Here is a 27283-nt window from a genome sequence, read left to right as displayed (position 1 = left end):
CTATAAATAGAAGCATTTTAGGTGGACAAGTCTAGGAATGATATTTAACTAGGTTTATAATATGAAATTTGAATTTGAATTTGACGGCTGATTTATAACTGCTTGTTCTTGAGCTCGGGGGTGGGAGGAGCTTTCCCATTAATAGCGAAACCTCGTGTTTAAGAATTTCCTTGCCAGGACACAAAATTATGCATAACCAGGGGCTCATAAGTAGGGGCAATCAACTTCCCCACATTCTGGTACTATATAGGTGTCACGGCGTTTCCTAGGATCAGGCTATTTTTAGACGCGCGGATTGGCTAATCAGATGACAGGGCGGAAAAATTGACTTTGTCTCAGGAATCCAAAATGGCGGCCGAGAAGGGGGAAAACGACGCTTGCTTTTCAAAGTCTTCCTACGTCGTCATATTCCTTCTTATTTCTGAATCCTTTTTGTCGCAGAGAAAGAAACATTGTGTTACTAGCCTTGGACTATTTGTTTCTTTATAAGTGGACTCAAACGTTGTTACGAGGACATTTTTTCTTGCTCTTGCAAAAAATAAGTGATCATTTGTATCGATCTCGAAATTCTGTCGCTGAGAGGTTATATACAAGAAGAGAGAGTCCTGACAGTTATTGACAGTTATATAATACAGATGATTGCCCCTACTTATGAGCCCCTGGCATAACTAAGAATTCAGTTTAAGGGTAAATAAGGGACTTGCGCTAAGAGATCACGTGACCGTCCTGAGTGGCAAATTTACAACATAATCATCAAACAAAAAATTCAGAAATGACTGCGCCCGTCACACCAGAGAACAACGAAAAAAGAAAATTTCTAAATGAAACTTAAACCTTTCTGAAAAAAAGAATTCTGGCTTTTATTAAGTGCTGTTGCTTTTTGTTGCTGTTTTTTTTGCCGCTGATAGCCTGAGCGCGCGCTAGTTTGCCACCCAAACAGTCACGTGATCTCTTAGCGCAAGTCTCCCCTATTGTTACTGCATATATGATATAGGTTTTCAGATGAATGGGCAAATTTGTAAATACAAGGCAGGCAAGAGCAATTGTTGTTGTTCGTACGAGTTGCTGCCTTAGCTTACCCATGCCATAACTGTACAGTTCCGCCCTCAGACTGCAGTGTTGGTCCCAGGCTGTAGGGCAGATGCGCACGCAGCGTGCTAGAACAACTTGAGGCAGCACATTGCGAACGACATCCTCGTTATCTAATGTATTCCCGGGGAAAACCTTAAAAAGCAGAGGTGTGTATAAGCGAGCAGTTTTATTTTTAACAGAAATAAAAACCTTAAAAAAAATTAAAATCTTACTGACCGACCAACCAGCGGACATAACAGACTGACCATAAAAAAAAAAAGGCCAATCAACCGACCAATAGACAAGTCCCCACAGTCAGCACAGGAATTTTTACTGGGTTTACTTTCACTGAAGTTGGACCGTGATGCAGCTTGGGGTCTGGAGCGAACTCATTCACGGTGAGACAATTCTTACTAACCACAGAGAAACCCGTATAAGAACGTCGGGATCTATAGGCTGCAGGTAGCAACCAACCAATTGATAACCAATTAATAACCGCGAAGCAACCAACAAACTTATGAAAAAAAAAAAACTAACTGAACTGAGAAAGTGACCTCCCAGTCGAGTGGGGGGTTCCTTTCGAGCACCCCATATCAAGAAAATTGAGCCAAAAATTGTCGTTTTTGCCGAACGCGGTCACTTCCATATAAGGAAACTAATATATTCCTTATTTGGAAAATCTGCATGACTCTTGTAATTTTTTTAAGGTGAGCGTACCCCAGGGGCTTCGTAAACTTTATGACTTGTAACCAGAAGAGTAAAACAGTTACTGTGACCATCTTTAGTTAGTTGAAAAGGTCCCTGAAAAGAAACAAAGTTTTCTCGGTACTAAAACCCCAAAACGACAACGTTTTCTTCATATGCGCTGAAAAACGCAAGACTAGTTCCAGTACCGCGCGGTTAAACCAGCCTTTTTGTTTTAGGCCTCTTTTAGGCCTCTTTTCTCTGTATTTCGCTGGGCTGGCGTTCTCTGCTAGTGTAATAGCTCGGTCGGGATAGGGTTTGGTGGCCCAGAGACAAAGAATTACAATGAAGTTGGGACGTTTAACAATATAATTCACTCGCTTTCGACATCGGGTTCAAGTCTAAATCTGCTACACCCAGCTCGAGATTAGAATTATCTATTGCCTGCTTAAGACAAATACAGTTTACTTCAAGACGTAATTAAATGTTTCCTAGACACTAATGAATGGACTTGAGGTATTTACCTTTATTACTTAATCTATTTTGAAGTGGAAGTATTTTGATGGAAATACAGGGGAGTACATGGGAGCACAAGGGAGTGCATGGGAGCCCAGGGGAATACAGGGGAGCACAGGGGAGTACATGGGAGCACAGGGGAATACATGGGGGTACATGGGAGCACAGGGGAATACATGGGAGTACATGGGAGTACATGGGGAGTACATGGGAGTACAGGGGAATACATGGGAGTACAGGGGAGTACATGGGAGCACATGGGAATACATGGGAGTACATGGGAATACATGGGGGTACATGGGAGCACAGGGGAATACATGGGAGTACATGGGAGTACAGGGGAGTACATGGGAGTACATGGGAGTACAGGGGAGTACATGGGAGTACAGGGGAATACATGGGAGTACATGGGAGTACATGGGAGTACAGGGGAATACATGGGAGTACAGGGGAATACATGGGAGCACAAGGGAGAACATGGGAGCACATGGGAGTACATGGGAGCACATGGGAGTACATGGGAGTACATGGGAGTACAGAGGAGCGCATGGGAGCACAGGGGAATACATGGGATCACAGGGGAATACATGGGAGCACAGGGGAATACATGGGAGCACAGGGGAATACATGGGAGCACAGGGGAATACATGGGAGCACAGGGGAATACATGGGAGCACAGGGGAACACATGGGAGCACAGGGGAACACATGGGAGCACAGGGGAATACATGGGAGCACAGGGGAATACATGGGAGCACAGGGGAATACATGGGAGCACAGGGGAGTACAGGGGAGTACATGGGAGCACAGGGGAGTACATGGGAGTACAGGGGAGTACAGCGGAATACATGGGAGTTCAGGGGAATACATGGGAGCACAGGGGAGTACATGGGAGTACAGGGGAATACATGGGAGTACAGGGGAGTAAAGGGGAATACATGGGAGTACAGGGGAGTAAAGGGGAATACATGGGAGTACAGGGGAATACATGGGAGCACAGGGGAGTACATGGGAGCACAGGGGAGTACATGGGAGCACAGGGGAGTACATGGGAGCACAGGGGAATACATGGGAGCACAGGGGAGTACATAGGAATACAGGGGAATACATGGGAGCACAGGGGAATACATGGGGGTACAGGGGAGTACATGGGAGCACAGGGGAGTACATGGGAGCACAGGGGAATACGGGGGAGCACAGGGGAGTACAGGGGAATACATGGGAGTACAGGGGAATACATGGGAGCACAGGGGAATACATGGGAGCACAGAGGAATACATTGGAGCACAGGGGAATACATGGGGGTACAGGGGAGTACATGGGAGCACAGGGGAATACATGGGAGCACAGGGGAATACATGGGAGTACAGGGGAATACATGGGAGCACAGGGGAATACATGGGAGCACAGGGGAATACATGGGAGCACAGGGGAATACATGGGAGCACAGGGGAATACATGGGAGCACAGGGGAATACATGGGAGTACAGGGGAGTACAGGGGAATACATGGGAGCAAAGGGGAGTTCATGGGAGCACAGGGGAATACATGGGAGCACAGGGGAATACATGGGAGCACAGGGGAATACATGGGAGCACAGGGGAATACATGGGAGTACATGGGAGCACATGGGAGCACAGGGGAGCAAAGGGGAGTACATGGGAGCACAGGGGAGTACATGGGATCACAGGGGAATACATGGGGGCACAGGGGAATACATGGGAGTACAGGGGAGTACAGGGGAATACATGGGGGCACAGGGGAATACATGGGAGTACATGGGAGCACAGGGGAATACATGGGAGTACATGAGAGCACAGGGGAGCAAAGGGGAGTACATGGGAGCACAGGGGAGTACATGGGATCACAGGGGAATACATGGGGGCACAGGGAAATACATGGGAGTACAGGGGAGTACATGGGAGTACAGGGGAATACATGGGAGCACATGGGAGTACATGGGAGCACAGGGGAGTACATGGGAGTACAGGGGAATACAAGGGGGCACAGGGGAATACATGGGAGTACAGGGGAATACATGGGGGCACAGGGGAATACATGGGAGTACATGGGAGCACAGGGGAATACATGGGAGTACATGGGAGCACAGGGGAGCACAGGGGAGCAAAGGGGAGTACATGGGAGCACAGGGGAGTACATGGGATCACAGGGGAATACATGGGGGCACAGGGGAATACATGGGAGCACAGGGGAGTACAGGGGAGTACAGGGGAATACATGGGGGCACAGGGGAGTACATGGGAGTACAGGGGAGCACAGGGGAATACATGGGAGTACAGGGGAATACATGGGGCACAGGGGAATACATGGGAGTACATGGGAGCACAGGGGAATACATGGGAGCACAGGGGAATACATGGAAGTACATGGGAGCACAGGGGAATACATGGGAGTACATGGGAGCACAGGGGAATACATGGGAGCACAGGGGAGCAAAGGGGAGTACATGGGAGCACAGGGGAGTACATGGGATCAGAGGGGAATACATGGGGGCACAGGGGAATACATGGGAGTACTGGGGAGTACATGGGAGCACAGGGGAATACATGGGAGCACAGGGGAATACATGGGAGCACAGGGGAGTACATGGAAGCACAGGGGAATACATGGGGGTACAGGGGAGTACATGGGAGCACAGGGGAATACATGGGAGCACAGGGGAATACATGGGAGCACAGGGGAATACATGGGAGCACAGGGGAATACATGGGAGTACAGGGGAGTACAGGGGAATACATGGGAGTACATGGGAGCACAGGGGAGTACATGGGGGCACAGGGGAATACATGGGAGTACATGGGAGCACAGGAGAGCACATGGGAGTATATGGGGGCATAGGGCAGTACATGGGAGCAAAGGGGAGTACATGGGAGCACAGGGGAATACATGGGATCACAGGGGAATACATGGGAGTACATGGGAATACATGGGAGTACATAAAAAATATGAGCCACACCTTTTTTCATGTGTTGATACATTTAGGAAGAGCCCCTACAAATCGCTATGAATGAATCCCAAAGAAGTGACTACCTTACATTGCGACACTTGTCTGGCTACCCATAAGACAAATTTTGTTTTCTTACTATAAAATATCTTGATCCCTCTCATTGAATGTCATGATTTTTTCACCATGAAGATTTCAAGTAGAGCATATGTGTAATCCGAGACAAATTCCAACAGAATATTGAGCAGTTTTCATCAATATTCCTAAAAAAGTATTGTATATAGGTAACTCAACTAGAAAAGCTTAAGCCTGCTGCTTTGGTTTGGTAACTTTTTTAGAGGTAAACATGCCATTAACCATGTGTAGTGAGAGATATTTAAAACTATGAAAATTATTTTGGTATTGTAGTGCTTACTTATTTTTTTGGTATTTTGGTACTTATTTTTTGTTTTCTTCCTAAAATAACTTTATCCCTCATTGAATGTCATTTTAGTTTTTTTGAACATTTTCAATGAAATCTAGAGCATTGTGAGGTCTTTCTAGTGCTGTTAATGATACGATATGCTATAATTTAAAGTCTGGATATTCTATAGCCCCTTCATTGACTTCAAAATAATAAATTAAATCTAAATCATATTGTTAATACAATATGGCTCACTTTGGTGTTAAAATAAATTTACCCCTAAGTGATAGCACATTGAGGGCAGTGAACCAAAAAAATGTTAAAGAAATATTTAACAATTTTAAAACACATTCTCATTTTTCCTGAATTTTATTTTGGTGCTATCTCTGCTGCGGGGAAAGTATTTGTAAGCTTTTTACACTGCACAAGTTAGGACAACTAGCCCCATCTACTTAAATGGAGCACACCTCAAGTCCACCCCCACTTCAAGAGATGATGCTTCTTACCTTTCTTGCCCCAATCAGTGTGGTGATATGGCATTTACAATAAAAAAACAACATTGTACATATATTTTTATTATATCAAAGGTGGTGGGAGGTAGCATCTTTGTAATAATTATTATTATTATTATTATTATTATTAATAAAGGTCATAACACAGGGCCCAAACAAATTGCAGATCTTAGGTATCCCAGTCAACCCTGCAAGCAGGGTCTAGTCTCCAATCATCTTATAATTTGAGATAAGTTGAAATAAATTTCAGATACATCGCATTTGAAACAATTCATAGATACGACATGTCAATCAGACGCGCACGAATAGCCAATCAGGAAAGAGACGATACAATAACAGCCATGTGGTCCCACAAATGTCCCACAAAAAGTCGGCAATCGACGCCGAAAAAGATTGGTTTGAGATATTTTTCTACGAATCTGGACAAGCAAATAAGCATTTTCCAGTCAGCGTAGAAAGTGCTAGCCCTGTTTTCTTTGCTTGGCCGCTTCTAGTGTAGAGTTGGGACTCAATTGTAGAAAAACACGTAAGATTTACTACGAAGAAACGAAAAACAAAAAAGCAAACAAACCACTTACAAGAGCAGTGTAAGTCCTACCATTAAACTTGTGTTTGATATTATACCTAGGCTACTTCAATTACATATAGGAATGAGACTGTCGTTTATATTTTTACTATAAATCTTGACGTTTGCCGATAAAACAAAATAATTTTACTAAGGTGGTATCCCAGGTCAGTCTTGAACCTGAACCCTGAGTCAAGACATGCAATAAACTGCAATTACTAAGCACAATCTTTTATTGATAATATCTATAGGAGCATTGCTCTCAGTTGTTGTACATTCTTTATAATTAGCAGTAGTTCTACATACTTGATCATTGTTATTATCTGAATTAATCTCCCCCGACTTGTCAATATGTACACCTCTGAGTTCAAATTGAACAGTGCTGTTTTTATGAAGAACTTGAAAGTATTGCTTCAAATCATTTATTGTTTCTACTTCAAGCAATACACATGTACCTTCAATATAAATTAAGCCGTGCAAATTTTTAGCATGGGAATCAAAGATTTTAAATACATTATCAACATTGTAATAAATACAGACTGTCTCAGATGCTATTGTCAATAGGAAAGAATTGTTATCTCTGATCTATTAAAGATTGGATTGCGTTATCAAGGGACATTGAGATCATAAATCCTTGAATATCAGAATTACCATTTAGAGACCCTGTATAACTTTCACTGTAATTAAGCTCATAATTAATGTCCTTTACCCTAAGTATGGTAGGCAATTCTGTTAACAATAAAAATGACTGGTTCCATAACCTTGACAATAAAGATTACAATTCATTTCTAGTATTCATTATTTGAACCAGGTCTGTTGAACAAGTTATTGGCTTTGTGTCTTTGTAAATAAGAGCACATAAAGTCATTGCAACACAATGTTGACCAGCGTTTTGACCAAATACAGACACAGTGCCTTGACTGTAAGGTGCATTGATTGTTTTACTGGGATTAATGGGAATGGTAGGGCCAGGGTTCTTTTCTATATCCATACACAGGCAGTAATTGCAATAATTAATCTTGTGGTTAAGACCTTTATACACAGATTTAGTGGATCCATTATAAAAGGTTTTGGGCAACTCAATTACAACATTACATGTTTTTTTTTTCTTTCTACCCTGTTCTTTATTTTACTCCTGTGTGTGTACTTCCATCTACAAAGGCACTTATCATCTTCATCAATATGTAGTTTGTTACCAAGATTATATGCACGAATATTATGTATCCTTGATGACTTCGGTACATTTTTTTATGTGTTTCCTTACAACCCTTCTTATAGCTCTTTTCTTAAAGTAAGCATGGGTAAGCTGTTTCACAGGTAGTCTGCTTGGTTCACGGTCTCGTTTAACACGACAGAAATATGTGTTTCGATGTTTATTGTAGTACATGCTGAAAAACTTGGCACGTCGAGATCTACAGCTCTTTATTGGTATCAATAATGTATTCTTCTCACTTGGTCTCCTCGTTTCTTGCTGCTAGGACAGCTCCCTCACGAATGGAAGGGGTGGCGACCATTTTAACTTTGTTGGTCTCTTCGTTATTGGCTGCTACTCGAACAGCCGCTGCTGGGACAGCTCCCTCAGGCACGATTGGAAGGGGTGGCGACCATTTTAACTTTGTTGGTCTCTTCGTTTCTTGCTGCTAGGACAGCTCCCTCACGAATGGAAGGGGTAGCGACCAGGTTAATGCTGGTCTGTTCGTTTTTAGCTCCTAGGAGAGCTCCCTTACGAATGGAAGGGGTATTCTTGAGCTTTATATAACCTTCGGCGATAAACATGGGCAGTAAAAACGCCTGAAACAACCAGAGAACGGTCCAACTCCAATGACGCAACAACTCCCGGACGCATTTCTCCTGCGTAGTCGATGTATCGGCGCGCGATACCGCTGGACTAAACACAGGTAGCCCAATTCATTGTGACCAATTCCCTCTCCACTGCGCGAGGAACGCCTGTCTACGTTTGCCTGCTAGCTCGACGCCGAAAACGAAAAAACAAACAGCATTTTAAGACTCGTGCCGGCCAAAGGCCTGGGCACGAGTAAAAACTCCGGGCAGGACTCACTGACCTCATCCGACATGTGTACAATTTGTGGGACTTTTGTGGGACATTTGGGTTGCACTTCGCTGGCTTCTATTTGCTGCTTTCTGATTGGATATTCGTGCGCGCGTCGGATCTATGAATAGGGGACTTGCGCTAAGAGATCACGTGACTTTTTCAGTGGCAAATTCAAACCTCAATATAACACTGAAATGGCTGCGCCCGCCAGCCCAACTGCTAAAAGCCTGGGCGCGCGTTAGTTTGCCCCCCAAACAGTCACGTGATCTTTTAAATCAAGTCCCCTATTGCATACCTTGGCTTGTCCGCTGTCTTCTTCAATCGTCTTCCAAGTGACACAATCCCCATACTTGACATTGTAGGCAGTGACGCGCTGACTCACCCCATAGCGTCTTTGCGTCGCAATGGCCGTTACATAACGCAGTCGACCAAGATTCACTTGAAAAAAGGGAGCCGTGTCTACCTCACTGCTGGCCCAGCACGTGTCGGTATTAGCAATAGAAGAGTATAACCTCCCGTAGTTTGCCGGGTGGAGTTCTGGACCAGTATAACCCGAAGGATACCACGAAGATGAGGCAGTTATGGCCCAGGAAGGGATCTCTCCGCTGTTCATTCCCAGGGGGACAAGAGGATCTACAAAAATACAAGAAAATACCGTAAAATAGTGCTACGCGCGCAACCGTGGTCACCTTGACAGTGCAACGCGCGCTATCGTGGTCACCTTGACAGTGCAACACGCGCTACAGTGGTACTAGCTTTCCACTTTAAAAACTAGAAATTAAAAAAAAAAAAACAGATATGCACATCGCCATGCCCGAGAATAAAGCGCTTTCTTTTTTCGATCACAAAAAAATCTTTTATCAGGTAAAAAGGTTTTGGTATCCGTGCATAGGGCATCGTTAGGGCCTCTGTTGTTTTATCTTACCTGCGTCACAGCCATACAACTCAACGCGTAGGCACACGTGACCGTACCACGTGATAGGCCTAACGCGCATACGGGAGGCGGTGACCACGTGGAGAAGGGAGTGCTTCATAATGCGACCACCATCGCTATTACCCTGGAACTGGATAGAAAATTTATACACATATCAACCACGATGTCCCTTCATAATGCGACCACCATCGCTATTACCCTGAAACTGGATAGATGATTTGTACACATATAAACCATCACCTACAGAATATACGTTATCCCTTCCTGCTTCCGTATTAGCATTAAATAAGTTATAAAGATATATCGATAAACGTAAAAAGCGTCCAAAGTCGATACACAATGTACGAGGTCACACGATTGGATCCATAAAACAACCGGGACATACCTTCCAAAAATCAGGCAAATTGTTTCTAAGGTCTAATAGTAGATGTAGATCTCAAATCGCACCCCAACCCAATATCTTAAAAATGTAAGGAAATCACCAATATTGTCTTAATGTTTTCGCATCGTCTCCCCCTTCCCTCTGAATACTCACAATTCGACGCGCCCCCGTCTCCACATACGGAACCCAAGATTCCGCCACAACAGATGACTCCAAGGCGAATGATGTCACAAACTGGTCAGCGGTAGGGTTTCCTTGAACTGCGATGGACTTGATCATGCGCACGAGTCCTAGGGCAATCTCCAGATACTGGTCAGCGTCATTCACCACAGCACACCACGCATGCGCGTTGTGCAGCCTGCCGTGATGAGGCCTGGTCCTGGTAGATAGCTCAGAGCTCGAGTTGAACTTGGAGTCGGGCAGTTCTGATGCCAGCCCAAAAGGATCATTACATTCTGGAAACAGTGAAAACTAAATAGCACTTTTTATTTCTCCACCTGCGGTACTATCAAAAAGCGTTTATTAGATCATTTACGGTACGTTTTATCTCACTCGTTAAAAAATCGATGATATCTGATTGATTTTTTTATTTTTATTTGAATTCATTCGATCGAGGCTGTTTTATCGGGATATAGACACAGGGTAAACGCCTGCATGCAGGCGAATGCTGTTCTCTGTTTTCAAGTCTCCCCCGTCATTTATTAGTTTGCCTTTTTGGCCCTTCTCTCGTAAATAAAAACGCTTTTCTAAACTTCCGTTAAAACTCGATAAATCCAGAAAAAATCGATATTATCGAATTTCGCTCTCTTATTTTCTCTAACGATTTTTAACGATTTCACTGATAAATCGATAAAAAAATGGTGTATCGATATCGCTTGTAACGATTGACTAAACCGGGTACTAGATCGTCGAAGCACGATATCATGTTGTGGCGGGTACTACTGTCAATATATATAGCTAGCCAATCAAATCCCTGTATAAAAATCTGTAGTCTGATTGGTTATTTCTCATTGGCCATTGTAAAGAATTTTCTGTTTCTGATTCGATACAGTTTCCCGAATGCCCAACCATCCTGTCAATCACAACTCGTGTCTTCTGCTACAGGGATCGGATCATCAAACTATTTGGCCATGCCATGTACCTAGGGATGAACTTTATAAAAATGTAACATGTGTTTACATTGCTGTTTCTATGGCAACGGAACGGTGAACCCGTTGAATTCACTATTCGCGAAGTGCTGTTTGCTACAGTGAATTTTTTAACAAATAAGCTATAGGATATTGTACATCAGACCTTGATCGACACTTAGAGGAAGTTTTATTAAAATCTATAAGAGGAATTCCGAGAAATTGGCGAATTTTTATTTTCAGCCACTCTGTTATTTACCTACTCTGAAATTCGCACCTGAAAAAATCCATACGCGGGCAAGGATTTTTTTACCATTGTTATTCAGCTACCTCTTATTTCTAATAACATACCAAAAATGAAAGCAATCGGTTTTGTTGATCGTAAGTTTTAGGGGCCATTCTGGGGACTATATGATACTTTCAAAATGAAGAAATTGAACTTTTTTGCTTTTTTGGCCGCCAAATAAAATTTCGCCGATTAATTTTTTCGTCGTTTTTGTAGAATAAAATTAATATATTGAGAAACATTCGGGTTAACTTTGAGCTCCGTTGAAGGGTTGTAAGTAAGCAATTAGATTTTTTGAAAATGGGCATTTCAAGCGCCGACTTTGCGCTTGTTTTGAAGCTTCGCTTTGGATATTGTTCGTTTCATTTCGTTGTACTTTTCGCATTCTTCCCGTGCAAATCTTGTACAGAGACGTCCCTTCCTTACGCAGCTAGCGCAACCTGCCTTCCTTTTTTTCCTCTAGTATCACTCACAGCATATTTTAAACGGGAATATCTTTAACTATTCACGTAAAGAAGAAAAAGATGCGATAAATGTCCATTCAGAAGTTCAGAAGCAGCCACCCGTGGAAGATTAGCGGTGAAGAATGTGAAAACAACAAGTCATGAAATCAACAATACATGAGACGAAGCAATTTGTTAAACAAAGAGCCAGCGCAAAGTCGGCGCTTGAAATGCCCATTTTCAAAAAATCTAATTGTTTACTTTCAACCCTTCAATGAAGCTCAAAGTTAACCCGGATGTTTCTCAATATCTTAATTTTGATTATACGAAAACGACGAAAAAATTAATCGGCGAAATTTTACATGGCGGCTAAAAAATCAAAAAATTTCAATTTCTTCATTTTGAAAGTATTAAATAATCCCAGGAATGGCCGCTAAAACTTACGATCAACAAAACCGATTGCTTTCATTTTTGATAGGCTATTAGAAATAAGAGGTAGCTAAATAACAATGGTAAAAAAATCCTTGCCCGCCTATTGATTTTTTTCAGGTGCGGATTTCAAAGTAGGTAAATAACAGAGTGACTTACAATAAAAATTCCACAATTTCTCAGAATTCCTCTTATAGATTTTAATAAAACTTCCTCTAAGTGTCGACCAAGGTTTGATGTACAATATCCTATAGCTTATTTGTTAAAAATTTCCCTGTAGCGAACAGCACATCGCGAATAGTGAATTAAACGGGTTCGCACATGTTACATTTTTATAAAGTTCATCCCTAGGTACATGGCATGGCCAAATAGTTTGATGATCCGACCCCTGTAGCAGAAGATACGAGTTGTGATTGACAGGATGGTTGGGCATTCGGGAAACTGTATCGAATTTTCTTAAAAATAATAACAAAAAGATTCCTAAGACAGCGCACGTCATATTGTTCCATATGGAACGATTTCAGCAAGGGACATCACCAAGGGTTAACGTACTCTTTCCCTAGTCATCGAAGTCGATGGAGCATACGTTTAGGCGAGGCGCTTATTTAAATTTTTCCTTTTAGGCAAATTAGTGGTTATTCGGGGAAGGCGCTTATTTATATTTTCCGTCTTATGCGAAGTGGTTATTCGGTGAGGCGCTTATTTATATTTTTCGTCTTAGGCGAAGTGGTTATTCGGGGAAGGCGCTTATTTATATTTTTCGTCTTAGGCGACGTGGTTATTCGGGAAAGGCGCTAATTCAAATTTTTCCTCTTAGGCGAAGTGGTTATTCGGGGTAGGCGCTTATTTATATTTTTCCTCTTAGGCGAAGTGGTTATTCGGGGTTACTCATATTTTTCGTCTTAGGCGAAGTGGTTATTCGGGGTACGCTCTTATTCATATTTTTCGTCTAAGGCGAAGTGATTATTCGGGGTAGGCAATTATTCATATTTTTCCTCTAGGCGAAGTGGTTATTCGGGGGGTACGCTTATTAGCGTAATTACGGTACTCTACCTTTTTCGGCACGTGCGCTCTGCGACAATTGAACCTGAAAAGGCAAAAGACTTCATCACACGGAAGTCAAAAGAGAAAGAGAGTATCCGATACAAGAAGTTAAATTCGGTGAAAAAAATAATGAGTGCGAAACCCAATTAATCTACTCACGTATGGTGATTTGGCGTCATAAAAAAATTTGTGTTTCCCCGCTGTAAAGTTACCATAACTAATCGCATTCTATTCTATACTATCACGGCTTCCTGTGGTGTAAATTTGAATCATAGGGTGCCTCTAATTAACTGTCAAACGGTGTTATCATCTGTAAGGGATAAATTAAAACAATAAAGAAAGAAAGCAAGTCAAGAAAAAACTGGATGAACCCACCCACTCCTATCCCAAACAATTTTTTTTCGAATCAACTTTTTGGAATATAATTTTCGCAACTTTTAATCTTATATTTCGACTATATTTACCCCCCCCCCCCCCCCCCCACAAAAAAAACAAAAACAAAAAAAAAACATTTTTCCAATCGTTTTTTTTTTTTTTCGGGTTGCCCTTGACCACACACCCACGAATGTTTCTAGGATTTGTTAAAGCTTACATAGCCTGCGAACAGGCTCTCTTTGTGCTGTTTCGGAGTTTTGGCCTTTCGGGTGTTCATGAGCACTGTGGCGCGCGGTTACAGTTGGAGGAGTTCTCGAAATCCGCTCGCTATCGTTATCGCGAAAGGGTTTCTCCTAAGCGTCCACAACAAACTCACTCGGATTTCTCCTTTGCGTCCACAACAAACTCACTCGGATTTCCCCTTTGCGTCCACAACAAACTTACTTGGCCCACACAATAGCGCCCGTGTGCAGGATAAGCTTTACAAGATCCCTTATTACGCCCCAAAATATTGAATGCTTTGGAGGACTACGGTGTTTATGAGTCCAATTTTCCACATTTTTTAGTTGATGTGTTTCGGGTCATAGAACTTGGAAAAGAAATATATACCTACAAGGCCCTATGTTTTTTTTTTCTCTCATAACACTTTGCTGTTTTTCTAAAAAGATTATCCAGTCAAGCAAATGAATGCAACTATTTTTTTAACGTTACTCCTTACTGTAAAAGACATAAGTACTAATAAAGACAGGAACAGTTTTCAACATTACCTTATAAGATAGGAGGAAAATGCAAAACACAACGAAGAGAGGCGAGAGAGCCATTTTAACCAGCCATGCATCGGCAGTTAGAGCATACTGACAATATCCGCACCTGCTTCTTCGCGTATTCGCGCAACATGGAAATGGCAACGGCCACCCTTAATAATTATCATGCTGAGCGCTTAGAAAGGCCGATAATTTTGTGGCGAAAACAATAGTGCAAGCAAAACCCCATAAAAAGATCAGAGGACAAAATTGCCCTTGAAAAAAAGATTCTTTGTGCTGAGAGAAACGATATCGTTTACTCAGTTTATTCACAGTTATTCACAGCGGGGTCTCTAAACGGAATGATCTAATTAGGCTTGGGGGTCTATCTATCATTCTAGATTTGTTTACAAGAATCAGTTTCGCAGTTTCAGTTTCTGGGTTAGGGCTCATTGCTTTTTTTGAATTAGGAAAATAGCAATAAATAAACAAACAAACGAAAAAAAAAAAATGAATGAATGAAAAGATGGATAAAAACGTTTAGATAATTATTCAGGCGACAATCTAGGAGAAGGGTAATTATTTATGGGGGTGGGGGGGGGGGGGGAGAGCTGCTATGTTTGGGGGAGGGTTGCGATTTTTTGAGCGTCGATTTGGGGGAGTGTCATAGGATACCTGTGGCACAGTAGCACTTACGATCTTTTTTTACGAATTGCTTTTGTTCGTCAGAGTCGACAAAAAAGTTGTCTATGGAAGATTCAAAAGATGGTTAAGAGAACGATAAAACGATAAAAAGTAGAAGGAAACAAAACGTGCTGCAAGAATTTCTAGTTTAGGGAGGAAGGACACGAGAGTTAAAAGTTTTCGCTAAAAAAGTTAAGTAATAGTACAGTGTATTGGCACGAGAAAATATTGCGCAGTAATTTTCTCTTTGAAAAACGTTTAATTTTCATGTGATTAAAATATATACAAAAAGTCTGCCATAATTAGCTCACAAAAAGAAAATGAATATTTTCTTTTGTCGGCCATCTTGGATTCTATTTTTAGCTGCTGAGAAGCCGGCCCAGTGCCAATCCCTCCCCGCAGACTAACTCTAAGGACGGCTGCGTAGGGGACTCTGCGGCTGCAAGCTCGACAAAAATATCTAGAGAGCAGGGCCGGGTTCCTAGAAAGCAGGTTAACGCTAACCCAGGGATAAATGCCCTTTTTATCCAATCAAATGTCAAGATAGCCATATTTATTCCTGGGTTAGCGCTAACCTGTTTCCCAGGAACCGGCCCCAGAGCTCTAAAAATAATTACTGCGTCTTGACATAGCCTTTAAAGAGATTTTTTACACGAATTTACGCTTTGTAAGGAATCTTTTTTAGACAAATATTAATTTACTCTAAAAAAAAGCATTTATGATCTAGTATGGCCATCTATATAGTAAAATTCGAAGGCGCCCTAGAGGCGGAAATTCGATTCTTGATTGCAAGGGTTTTGATTTACCAGAGAAGCTGTATTTATCAAGTTTATGGATCAGAGAAGCTGTACTCAGGTACTCATCAAGTTAACGACGCTGCAGAGACAAGTGCGCTAATAAACTTACAAAAACTTTCATTAATAGATTAAGTGATATTCTGTCATTACTCAATATATGTACGATTTAATATGCCGAGTTTTGAACAGTGCGAATTTAATCAAGATCGGTATCCTTTTTGTGCGTAAAATAACTGGTTACTATTAGTGCCTTGGTACGAGTAAACGTCCGATGTAACCTGCTTGCCGGCTATTTATTCGGTTTATTCGGAAATGTTTGTTTTCGGGGTTTCGTGATTCCTGTGGTCCTTTTTCGCGCCACAGGAATCCCGAAACCCCGAAAACAAACATTTCTGAATAAACCGTATTAAGAGCCAGCAAGCAGGCTTTGTCCGATGAGAGCAGACGCGTCGCGGTCAGGATGAAATACAAATGAAAAACGTGACGGCGCACGAGATGTTTTGGCTTCTTGTCCTTATATTTACAAATAACACCAAGTGGGACAGTGCAAGTGGGAATTATCTCTTAACAAAGGGGCTTTCAGCTTGAAACACGTGACTCACGTGAATCAGGGCCAACATAAAACGAAAATACAATAGAACAATGAGGTAATCCTGCCAATTCTGTTACGCCTTACGAGGGGGCTTCCACACCTCCTAAAACCCGAAGTTCTTCATGGGAACCAGATAATTGGAAACCTAGGTTCACGAAAAGTAGACTAGTGAATTCATCACGAATTAACGGATTCTTTGAAATAAGTGTGCATTTTACATAAACTCCGAAGAAAAATCCTACAAGAAGTTGATAAGCCAACGTTTCACAATAGTTTACTCAAAACTCGAAATTGCATAAAAACAAAAACAACTAGAACTTCCGCGCTCCACCTCGATTTGATGGGAAATTGTTTCCTATCCATTAATCACAGTTGGACATATTCAAAACATGATAATAAAAACATTCTTGGGAACCCCCAGGGCGGCGAAGTCGCCAGGCTGAATAAGGCTGCGGGGGGGGGGGGGGGGGGGGGGGGGGGGGGCAGAGGAGAGGAAGCAGCGTCTTCTCGCTCTTTTCTCTTCTTAATTAAGCTTTTCACATGGTCTCTTGGCTTTTCGCGAAAGAAAAAATGATTCCTCCAGTCAATGGAACTATCGAGACACTTTTAAACGCAGTGAAAAGGTTCCCCGATCACAACTTTCGATGTATGGCGCGATTGCATGGTCCATCTTTTGCCATTCCTTGTCATCGAGGAGCGGAAATTTTTACCGAGAAGACTTAAAATAAGAAGTAAAAGAAAAGTTGTATGTTGCACAAATTATTGACAGGGATGGCGCCAGGACCATTTTTATGTGGCCTAAATAAACGATACCACGCTCAATAAACTCTGATAAAAAATTCTGCCGTTTTGATGTGTGTTTGACGTTTTGTCTCCATAAGTTGGTTTTACGAACAAATACAAAAATAACTTTACTACAAGAAAAAGCAAATCTATTTTTTTTCGGCAAAGAATAACTAAAAATACCAATTTCGGCAAAATAAGAAATGATTCCAAATTCCGTCATATCACTCGAATATAGATACTATTTTTTGGTTAGCGAGCGGCACAAATCTCATTAGGAAATGTTTATTCTTCTGACGTCACATTCTGTAGACTGTTATAGAAAAAAATGCTCGTTATTTCTGAACACTCTAGACTTATTATTACGTAAGAATGTATACAAGGATTCTATCGCCGCTTTACCAAATCAAATCCATTTTTATTTCATTATTTTAAATCGTCACATTTTTATTTCCACAAATCAGGTTGGGTTACTTGAAATTCTGTATCCTTTCTATACCCAAAAGCAAACAAATTGCGCCCTTAACCGCAGGCGTTTGGACCTGATGGCTTTTGAACACTGTAAAGTTACATTATAACTTCCTTTATGTGTATAATTGTCTTCCTAAATTTAAAGGAACGACGTATCCTCTTGTTTGCGTGGAAAATTAATCACTTTTTTGCAACCTTGGACATCGCAAAGGGAATGCTTTGATTATTTAGACTCTTATCACATTTGCAAGATCAGTAAGGTATACTTTAGCTGAAAGGGCGGATATACTAGAACTATCTAACAGTACCTGACCTCCCCTCCTCCCAACCTCCCCCGTAAAGAGAAAAAGGTTGACCAGAATCCAACCCTTCAATCCGCCTACCCCCACCACCCCTAGATAACAGCTAGTAGACATTTTCAGGTCTTAACGATATTCTACAGAAAATGGCTTACATGCGTTTAGCGATGGGTTCTCCTGAGGAAACCAAAGTCAACTTCTTGGGCTTGGGGCGAAGCGTCACCAGGAAAGGCTCAAACCCCAAGCTGCTCGAAACCAAAAAAATATACATATATATAGATAATGCGTGAGTGCAGGCGTTCATATAATAGTGCTCAATACATAGGTGTAGAGCGGGGTATAATCTCCTGATGAGTGGGCAACCACGAAACAGGCTTGTAGAGATGAAACGGTAGTTCGCGTGTTTTTTCCCTATATATATTATATATATATATATATATATATATATATATATATATATATATATATATATATATATATATATATATATATATATATATATATACCATAAAGCGCCTTCATGTATTCTAAATAGAAATGGTTTATAGATTTTTTGGGATGCGGGGGTGATTGATTTTTCGTTCGGGTTATAGGGATTGTGGGGATAAAAAAAAAAGATTGCACAGAAGTATTAGGGATGGGGTTTGTATGGGGCTATTGTGAATATATATTTTTTGCTGCACATAATACCAATTCATGCGTTATTTCTGCCTGCTGATACAATATAATACAGTAGAAATTATTTTAAAGTTTCTTCTTTACATTTCTTTATATATTTTATACATTTTTTAATTTTGTTGTTGTTGCACAGTTGTGCCACGGGTCTCATCGCAAAACAAAATGCGAGCCCCGTGCACGACCTAAGGGCGAAGCGGAAGCGAAGGCTACGCCTTGATGTTATCAACACTGACGCACGAGACTTCGCAACACACCCACTCATTGTTCCTATGCCACTAATATAAAGCTCACCTTACACGAAATCTCGAGCGAAAATCGCCTGTCAAGTAACGAGGTCATGAATCCGCTGTATTTGGAATGAATTGGTTGTGCCATCCAGTTCAAACACGTTTATAACACTGGAGTCGGATGAAGAAGCATCAGGGACTGAAAATGCCGTACTTTTTGTCTTTTATTTGAAAGTAGAAAATATTTTGCTTCAAATACGGAATATTTTAAAACAAAATTTTCCCACGGTGGCCGCGGGGGACTGGTCAGGGCGAGTGACATACCGCACGGCTTCACGGTCTTGCTGTGGTGCATCGCTGGCAGTGCATGATGGGTGCTCGTGTGCCAAAGTCTTCATTCACGTGAGGAAAAGATATTCAACATCACACCTCAAACCGCCAAGGCAGTCGAACGCGGATATCAAACAAAGAGACTGAAACGGACCAAAAGCAGCACACGTAAGTCCTAATACGCTTGAAATACTGAAGTTGTATAGTCATGGGTTAATCTAATTCACCAATGCCAAAGAAAGTGCTATTCTCAATTTACGTTTTGTGCTAAAGCCTCGACAAGAAACGAAGTAGGTCTAGTGCATTGATATGTTCCTTCACGTGAGCAAAAAGTGTACCACTAAACTCAACTGAAGCACTAAAATTACAACTTTTAACTCATTTGAGTTGTCTAGTTTTAGTTCAGTCGTCCTTACTTCTGCTCAAGACACTGTTACTACTTATTACTTCTTATATTTCTTTTTCATTCGAATGCATTAACAGGCGATAGAATAGGTCTCGTGCATTGAATAACCCTTGCACGTGAGCGGAAAGTTCGATACAAAACTCAACCTAAACACCAATTGCAACAGTATAAAACGATCCACAAAAGCCTTTCTTGACTATTCGTGCCTTTCTTTTTATTATTCGCGAGGTTTGTTCTTAATAGAAAATCATACATTTTAGCCTCGTTTAAGTAATTCATTTTAGAAGTGTACATTCTAGATCCTAGGTAATTTAATCATTTTATCCATGGCGCAGCTAAGTCGTAAGTAGCCGTACACAATTTTGGTTTGTTAAACATCGGATAATTATCGATTTTATAGCAATATCTTGAAATTCCTTGGTAGAGAAATGAAAAGAATGTTGTTTAATCGGCAAGTCTTGTGTTGTCACGCGGGGTTAGTCTGCTCTCGTAATTTCATTTTTCATGTCCTTCCTACTCTTGTAATTTGAAACTCTTTTTCCACCCACGATTCTGCAAGAACATTAATAACACTATTTTGTTGTGTAGAGTCTTGTAATTGAAATAATAATCAATATTTCCATCAGCGCGACGGAGGGCGTTACGTAATCACGCTCGGTTGTTCACGTTTCAAAATATCCATTCACGTGCGGAACAAGGCCTGTGTCCACCGTTCACGTGAACTAGTGACAATCAATTACGTAAGGGAAAATATTCTTTAATGTTATGACTACAATTCGATGGGTTCGATTCAGACTTAAAAGCTCTGACTGTGCTATGGTGACGGTAAAGGAAATATTTGATAGCCATTTTTAATATTGGAATTCTTTAAATAAATGCGATTTTATGAAGGTGAGTTTACAATCATGTTTACAACTCGGTTAGCAATTCTGAGATACCGTTTATCTAATATCGATTTGTCAAGCATATTTTGCCCTAATAAACCGAGAAAGCTCCAAAATAGATGTTACAGTTCAAAATGTTCAGCACTCTGCATGTACGAAATTCTTATTTTGTAATAATAGTTTATTGGTCTAGATCGCGTGACTGGGTTAGCCGACTAAGTAAACGTTAACACGTTGAATAGTTTCTCTCGCCGTGTAGACTCTTGTTAAAAAATAAATTCAAGCATTAATTTCTGCTTGGTTTCTGCTGTCTGTAATAAAATACCGACTGTCGTTAAAAAACTAATTCAAGCATTCATTGCTGCTTTGATTTCTGCTGCCTGTAATAAAAAGCTGACTGTAGAATCTTTAATGTTCTTTCTTATATTTTTATTGCCTTTATAAAAACTCCAACAATGAGCAGCAATAGCCATGCGAATGCGCTAACATTGTGAACTTTCCTTCTTATGTTTGTAGTAATAAATGAATGCTTTAATTACTGGCACATATTTATTGCGAATTTGCAGAAATTGAGGGAACTCTTTTGTAGTTTTACACTGACATGGACGCTGTTTCGTATTTTTCTTGATGCTATAACTCTTTAGATTTTATATGATATATTATTTTTTCTTTCTTAGGGCCCAGTTAAACAGATATCAAATCAACTGTCGGAAAACTTTAAAAAGGTAGCTTGAGATATTACATATAAGCCTTTTTTTTCTTGTTTACTAGTGGGAAGGTTTTACATAGTATCTTCAACATCTTACAAAAGAAATGGTATTAAATTGGAGTCTTTGCGGCTGTAGGAATTTGGTCGATCAAAATGATCATACAAATATTCATTGAAATAGTCAATACTTTATACAAAACCAACAAACTAATTTTTTTTTAGGGACTGTAGCTTGCCTCATTTTGGGCTGGTATCACCTTCAGACAAAAAAAATACAATTTTTATGTATTTGGCATAACTGTCTTTGAAAATCTTGAGGAATTGACTCAGCCATAAACAACATCTAAACAGATATGTTGAAGCTCCTACCCTAAAAGGCTTCCCCAGACTTCATGTGTACACCTAACCATATAAGGCTTGAGCCATGCAAATCCTAAGTTGAACCTAAATCAGTCAGACCTGTTTATTTCTAATTGTTACTATGAAGGTAAATTGTCATAACAGTCATTTTTCTGTGAGTCACAGAAGTGGGTAACCCACTAAAATTGGCTGTTGGTTAGTTTACCATTCTTGCACTATTTATTAATGAATAGGCCTAATAGAATTAGGTTTGAGTTAGGTTTGATGTATGCCTTGATCCTTTTTTGAAGAGTTCTGCGACACAAGTGGTTAGAGTGCAATGCATGTATCTGTGGCCACCAAAACATTTTTTAGAGAGTCAACTAATTAAAAGGTGTGAACTACATTATTGAATGACATGAGATTCACACCTTGAAGTTCATATTTAACTTATGCCACACTGGTTTTCTAGTGAGGATCATGTCAGTTCGATAAAAACATTTCTCACATCCTTATTTGCTCACTCCCTAAAACTGTGAAGTGTGGCCATGGTTATTAGCACACATCGCACAATAAAGATTAATAAACAAGACGCTCAGTCCAATAAGTACATGTACTATGTACTGACCATTTGTACTTGTTTTCTCTTCTGAATTTGGAATTTCTATAAATATTATCACAAGAAATACTGAATATGTCAACCACACTAAAAACTGAAAGTCTGCTTTCTTCACAGATATACAGTAAGATGTCTTGAGATCTTAGATTACTCAGATGTTATAGCAAATACTATATGAAAATATGTAAAAAAAATGCAGAAAAGCACAAAAATTTACAGGGGAAAGATCGAGCAAATGATGTTTGTTAATTTGTCTTTTCCATTATTTCCGTATTATCATCAACGTTTTTTTGTTTGTTTGCTCTGATGATAACATGGTATGTTTGACATAAACCAGGGCTAGAAATTGCACAAATGCACAGTGTTAGTTCTTTTTGTTGCAAATTTTCTTGGGATCTGTTATTTCCAAGTAAGAAATGGTAAAAAGGAATATCCGCATTTCTAGCCCTGTGTTTTTCTTATTCACCAATCAACCAAATTTTCTTCTTCTTCTTTTCCAACAGGAACAGATCACTATGTTTAATCTCTCTCAAATCTTTTCTTTTTCAGGTGCCCTGACCTAAATAGTAGAGTCTGCGGTACCCTTCTAATGTTATTTGTGTCGGCTAAGTACATAGTACATGTACTATATTTGGTATAACTGTTAATAATTCATATCACTGCTAAATGCTCACTACTGTATTGCACTGCATATTTTAATGGTGGCATTTTGAGTTGAGTTTAGTTGATGGGGTTTGTGATGTCTAATTAGCTATTGATTTGTCTAATGAAAAGTCAACAATCTGGCAGGGCAATATTTTGAACAAAGAGTCTTGTTATTTGTCTATGCTAGAAATGAAGCACTGAACCACTGCAGTTAACCAAATAAATACACAAAAAGATACTACTTACTAAATTACTTAATCAAGAAAAAATACAAGATTTGGAGATAATAACAAAACATCAGTCAAATATCTACCAATGAATCATTGTGATAGTTCATTCTTTTCAAAGGAAAATGGAATTACTTAGCTTCTGTTGTTTTAAATCATTGCACAGGTTTCGTGATTGTATTCTACTGTCAGTTCCAAAGTTCATGATTTTCCCATGCTGTCTCATATTAGCATATACCTTAAATCATTAATGCTAAATGAATTTAATAAATTTCATTTAATAACTATGCTTTTTGCTGGTGTCTTATCTTCTAGTTGACGTCTAAAGAAAGATACACTGTCATGTCTGAAGAGGTTTACCAAGATGCACAAAATGTATGCCTTAATCTAGTATTATGTATACCTATTTAGAAAAAGGTTGCAATCGAGAAACCATGTTTCATAAGCCGTGGTGGTTCATGGGTAGCACATAAATGGCTGAATCCTTGTATCTGAAAGCCATGTGAATGTTCATAAGAACATAGAAACCTGTTTTTGTATTTTATTTACACTTATTAGCTTATTAAAAGCACTGTGGGTTACGATACACAGGTTCTAGGAGTGCAACCTTATTTGAAATTAGTTGTATACATCCCTTTTAAATAAGGCAGGAATGTTTGTGTATTAACCATTTTTGCATCATGAATGAAAAATGATTGTAGAAACTTGTTACAGAGCTAAAATCCAATCCTCTGTATTTTGGGGGGTATGAACTTTTGGGCTTGGTCAACCTCCCCACCCCCACCACCACCATGCACGCACGCACACACACACACCACTCTCTCTGGGTAACTAGTGTGGATTCAAACAAAGACATTCTGGCTTGAAAAACATAATGTTTAACCTGATATAATTTCTATTGAAGGGTTCTGTTCTGGTATACAACAGACTTCCTGTTAACGGCCATCTGACTAGCCTGAGTGAGTCATCCAACGGACATACTGATCAGTGCAAGTCTCATCATGGGCACAAGTCCTATGACCATCAACCCAAGCAAAACGGACATTACACTAATGGATATTCAAAAAACCTTAAACGAAGCAGTGAGCATGACTCATCTAGTGCTTGTCACAGCGATAACAGCAGTGCTCCCAAAAAGCATCACAGGAGTCATGGGCACTCCAAGAAAGGCCACCACCATCGAAGCCACCACAACAAGAAGAATAACCAACAGGATCGATTTAGTCGGACAGCTAATGCCTTAAAGCAGGCTGGCTTACTTGAGCTGACTTTGCAAACTGCCCAACTTATGCAGGAGAATGATCAGTTGCAAAAAGAAATTGACAAACTGCAAGAACAGACCATCAGCTTTAGCAAAACACTACAAGCTCAGTTAGAGGACAAGCTAAAAGAGAGCAGTAAACTTCCAACTGGTAGGACTAATGGCTACTCTACAAATCACACAAAGGATGGATAGGAATAGGTGATGTGCCAAATATGAGAGACTGGCAGGAAATGGAAAAAACCCCTGACTAGCCTTTTTCTATGATGCTATGGGTGGTATGCAAACGTATTCAGGAAAGCATACTCAACCAAGAAAACAAAAGGCTTGGATGGGGGTGGAAGGTGGATGGTGGATGGGGGATGGAAATCTACAACAGTGACTGGTGGATATGTTCGGTTGTCACATGAAAACAAACTGCCCTAATTAAATGAAGATTTACATTTACCCCCATAAACATTATCCTAGATCAGGTAAAGCAATCAGGCCATAAAATTGTTCTCCTATTTAAATTTTTATCCATAAAATATATCAGTAATTATTCTTTTCAATCTATCACTGGTCTATCACATTTCCAAATAATTATGTTTGATGTCATTTGAGGAAAACTGTTGACTGGTCAAAAGCATAGTATTTTAAACACATCTCAAAACAACAGTATATTGATTCACGATTTTGAAACAAGATAACTTGAAACACATTTTGATGGTGGTGTGAACATGACATTAATTTTTCTTAAAAACTAAGGTTTTAGGATAAAAAAGTAGCTTCATTTAACTGAATGAGGGATGGTTGTTTTGGTATTGTATATACATTAGTACAGTAGTTTCTTCCAAAAAATTCCTGTAGATATCAAGAAGAGTGTTTGATAAGGATTTTGAAATATTTGTAGAATACAGATACACCTCTATTACAATGTCAAACTGCAAATGATTGAGTTTATCATTTTTCATAGCCTGCAATGCAATTTCTTTCAGTGACATTAGTGCTTTTCTTTTTGCATAAAATGGAATAGAAAAGATTCACATAAAAAAAATGTGACAGTTTGAAAATATTTCTTGTTAAGGCTCGAGTAATGTACACATTAATTAGCAATGATGCTTTGCAGGCTGTGAAACATGGTTAATCAACAGTTCAACAAAAAAGGAGAACAGGAACCAACCATTTTTATTTCTGGTGGGGGGGTTAACTAATACCTCTCATGATCGATTGTTTTCGTAACCAACATTATGGCTTTCTCTGGAATGTGCTGTGCCCCTTAGAGAAGGAATGCATGTATAATATGTATATTTTCTTGAAATGTTGGCTTGCTCAATATTTTGGAGTTGAGTTATGTTACTGCACCCATCAGATATCCAATGGTTGTTCCCTTATTTCTTTATTTTCAACCTAGTGCACAAAGACCACCAAGCACTTCTACACTTCTGCCTGTAGTCTTGCTTGTTATTTATTATATTCAGAAAATGATGGAACTAGTACCATGACCTTCCCCAGACTTCATAGCATAGATAAAACATGGATTTATTTTTCTTGTGATAATCATGTCTTGAAATAATGTATAATATTTATATATTATTAACATCTTAAAAAGGTGCTTTGGGATTTTTACATAGTTCAAATAAATGAGGCGATATAGTCGAGGTCTGGGAATTTTTTAATTCGGCATGATCACCTTTTCAGTGGTTTTTCCTCAAGAAATCCTGGATCTGCCCATTCAATACAATTGGTACCCCCAAACATTGAAATTATAGTCCACTGTGTCTACTTAAACTGTACCTGGTTTAAGTAGACACAGTAGACCTGGTGGCCTTTGTAGAAAAAAAATTCATAAAAAAAAAACGAACTAAGCTTTAACAAACCTAGGCTCGGTTTCCAGCCGTGATGGTTTCGGTGCGTCGCAAAGCGCGACGAAACCACGGCTGGAAACCGAGCCTATACCAAACCAGGATCACCACAAAGAAGTGTAATAAGCTTAATTAACATCTACTTCTACTTCTACTTTATTACTTTTCAACACTTTCGTATCAAGAAAAGATGACAAAATATATATAAATCTAAATATATAAATCTAAATATAAATTAATAATAAATAGGTAATCCATAAATTCAGTCGACTTACTATATACAATAAAAATTAAAATAAATTATAAAATAAGATAATACTTAAACAATAAAAATAGCATGATAATAAAAATTAGGCGATGAACTTGTTTACGTTATTACAAAAGAAAGTAAAACCGTCACCCCGATGCGCATGATTCCTGGGGGATCTTTGCAAGTACCCAAACTTTTTGTAGACTTTTATAAGAAAATGTGGTGTTTATGCTCACCTTTCAAGTTTGGTAAACGAGATTAGGGGAAGGGAAATAACTTAAGTTATTATCCGTTGTACCAATTTAGTCTTTACACAGCTATAAGCTTACTTAAGCTTATAATGTAATCACTTATCTAACCATTGAACATACCTTTTAGTCTGGCCCAGTAGAACTTTCAGTACTGGTTAAATTACCGAATGCGTGAATCTCGAGCTAAAACACATCTATAGTCATCAAACATCGGTATTTGGCGCCATCTTTGCTTCTTGTTCGGCATTGACACGCGCGCTCTCGAGCATACGGTCTTCCTGTGTGCCGCGCCATGTGCTGGAAATAGGGGGACTTGCGCTAAGAGATCACGTAAACTTTCTGGGCTCGTGGCAAATTGAAAGTTGGGGGGGGGGGGGGGGGGTAGTCCGGTCGCTTAGTGTTTCAATCCATACATGTGTATAGCCTACTAAATATAAACTTTTGTCTGGATTTTAA

The 27283-nt window shown here is 39.9% G+C and overlaps 2 protein-coding genes across 9 annotated transcripts in view; one reads left to right on the top strand and one right to left on the bottom strand.

Annotated features, from left to right (window-relative positions):
• Window positions 1-27113, bottom strand: part of LOC5508875 — a 36176-nt gene extending 9063 nt beyond the window's left edge. The window contains exons 1-9 of one of the 5 annotated variants that reach the window (XM_048726868.1): window positions 26948-27113; window positions 19387-19535; window positions 19127-19261; window positions 18313-18402; window positions 13423-13456; window positions 10238-10539; window positions 9694-9832; window positions 9064-9401; window positions 1080-1224 (exon numbers count right to left, since the gene is read on the bottom strand). In XM_048726868.1, coding sequence (XP_048582825.1) covers window positions 1080-1224; window positions 9064-9401; window positions 9694-9832; window positions 10238-10363 — 748 coding nt within the window. In that variant the 5' untranslated portion in view covers window positions 10364-10539; window positions 13423-13456; window positions 18313-18402; ... (1 more) ...; window positions 19387-19535; window positions 26948-27113. Of the gene's footprint in view, window positions 1-1079; window positions 1225-9063; window positions 9402-9693; window positions 9833-10237; window positions 10540-13422; window positions 13457-14555; window positions 14748-18312; window positions 18403-19126; window positions 19536-26947 lie in introns of those variants that run through there. The other 4 variants (XM_048726867.1, XM_032377674.2, XM_048726869.1 and 1 more) reach the window with 4 other exon arrangements.
• On the top strand, window positions 19449-26117 carry LOC5508856. Of its 4 annotated transcripts, none has more exons than XM_032377681.2 (4): window positions 19449-19560; window positions 21360-21407; window positions 23537-23596; window positions 24126-26117. In XM_032377681.2, exons 3-4 carry the CDS (start codon window positions 23564-23566, stop codon window positions 24675-24677), a joined length of 585 nt encoding a protein of 194 aa, XP_032233572.1. In that variant the 5' UTR covers window positions 19449-19560; window positions 21360-21407; window positions 23537-23563; the 3' UTR covers window positions 24678-26117. The 4 variants fall into 4 exon arrangements, with proteins under 4 accessions (XP_032233572.1, XP_032233574.1, XP_032233570.1 ...); XM_032377679.2 differs by lacking the exon at window positions 19449-19560 and adding an exon at window positions 19567-20689; XM_032377683.2 differs by lacking the exon at window positions 21360-21407 and having other exon boundaries at window positions 19450-19560.
• Window positions 27114-27283: the final 170 nt, after the last annotated feature.

Source organism: Nematostella vectensis, chromosome 4 (assembly GCF_932526225.1).
Source record: "Nematostella vectensis chromosome 4, jaNemVect1.1, whole genome shotgun sequence".
Taxonomy (NCBI): Eukaryota; Metazoa; Cnidaria; class Anthozoa; order Actiniaria; family Edwardsiidae; genus Nematostella; species Nematostella vectensis.
Note: the sequence above shows the minus strand (reverse complement) of the source record. Positions and strands in the feature narration are given on the sequence as shown.

Bases quoted from the DNA above. Each gene is read 5' to 3' on its own strand.
- LOC5508856 (XM_032377679.2), top strand. The intron at 21,408-23,536 runs GTAGCTTGAGAT...CTTATCTTCTAG, and splicing joins TGTCGGAAAACTTTAAAAAG to TTGACGTCTAAAGAAAGATA. The intron at 23,597-24,125 runs GTATGCCTTAAT...TTTCTATTGAAG, and splicing joins TTTACCAAGATGCACAAAAT to GGTTCTGTTCTGGTATACAA.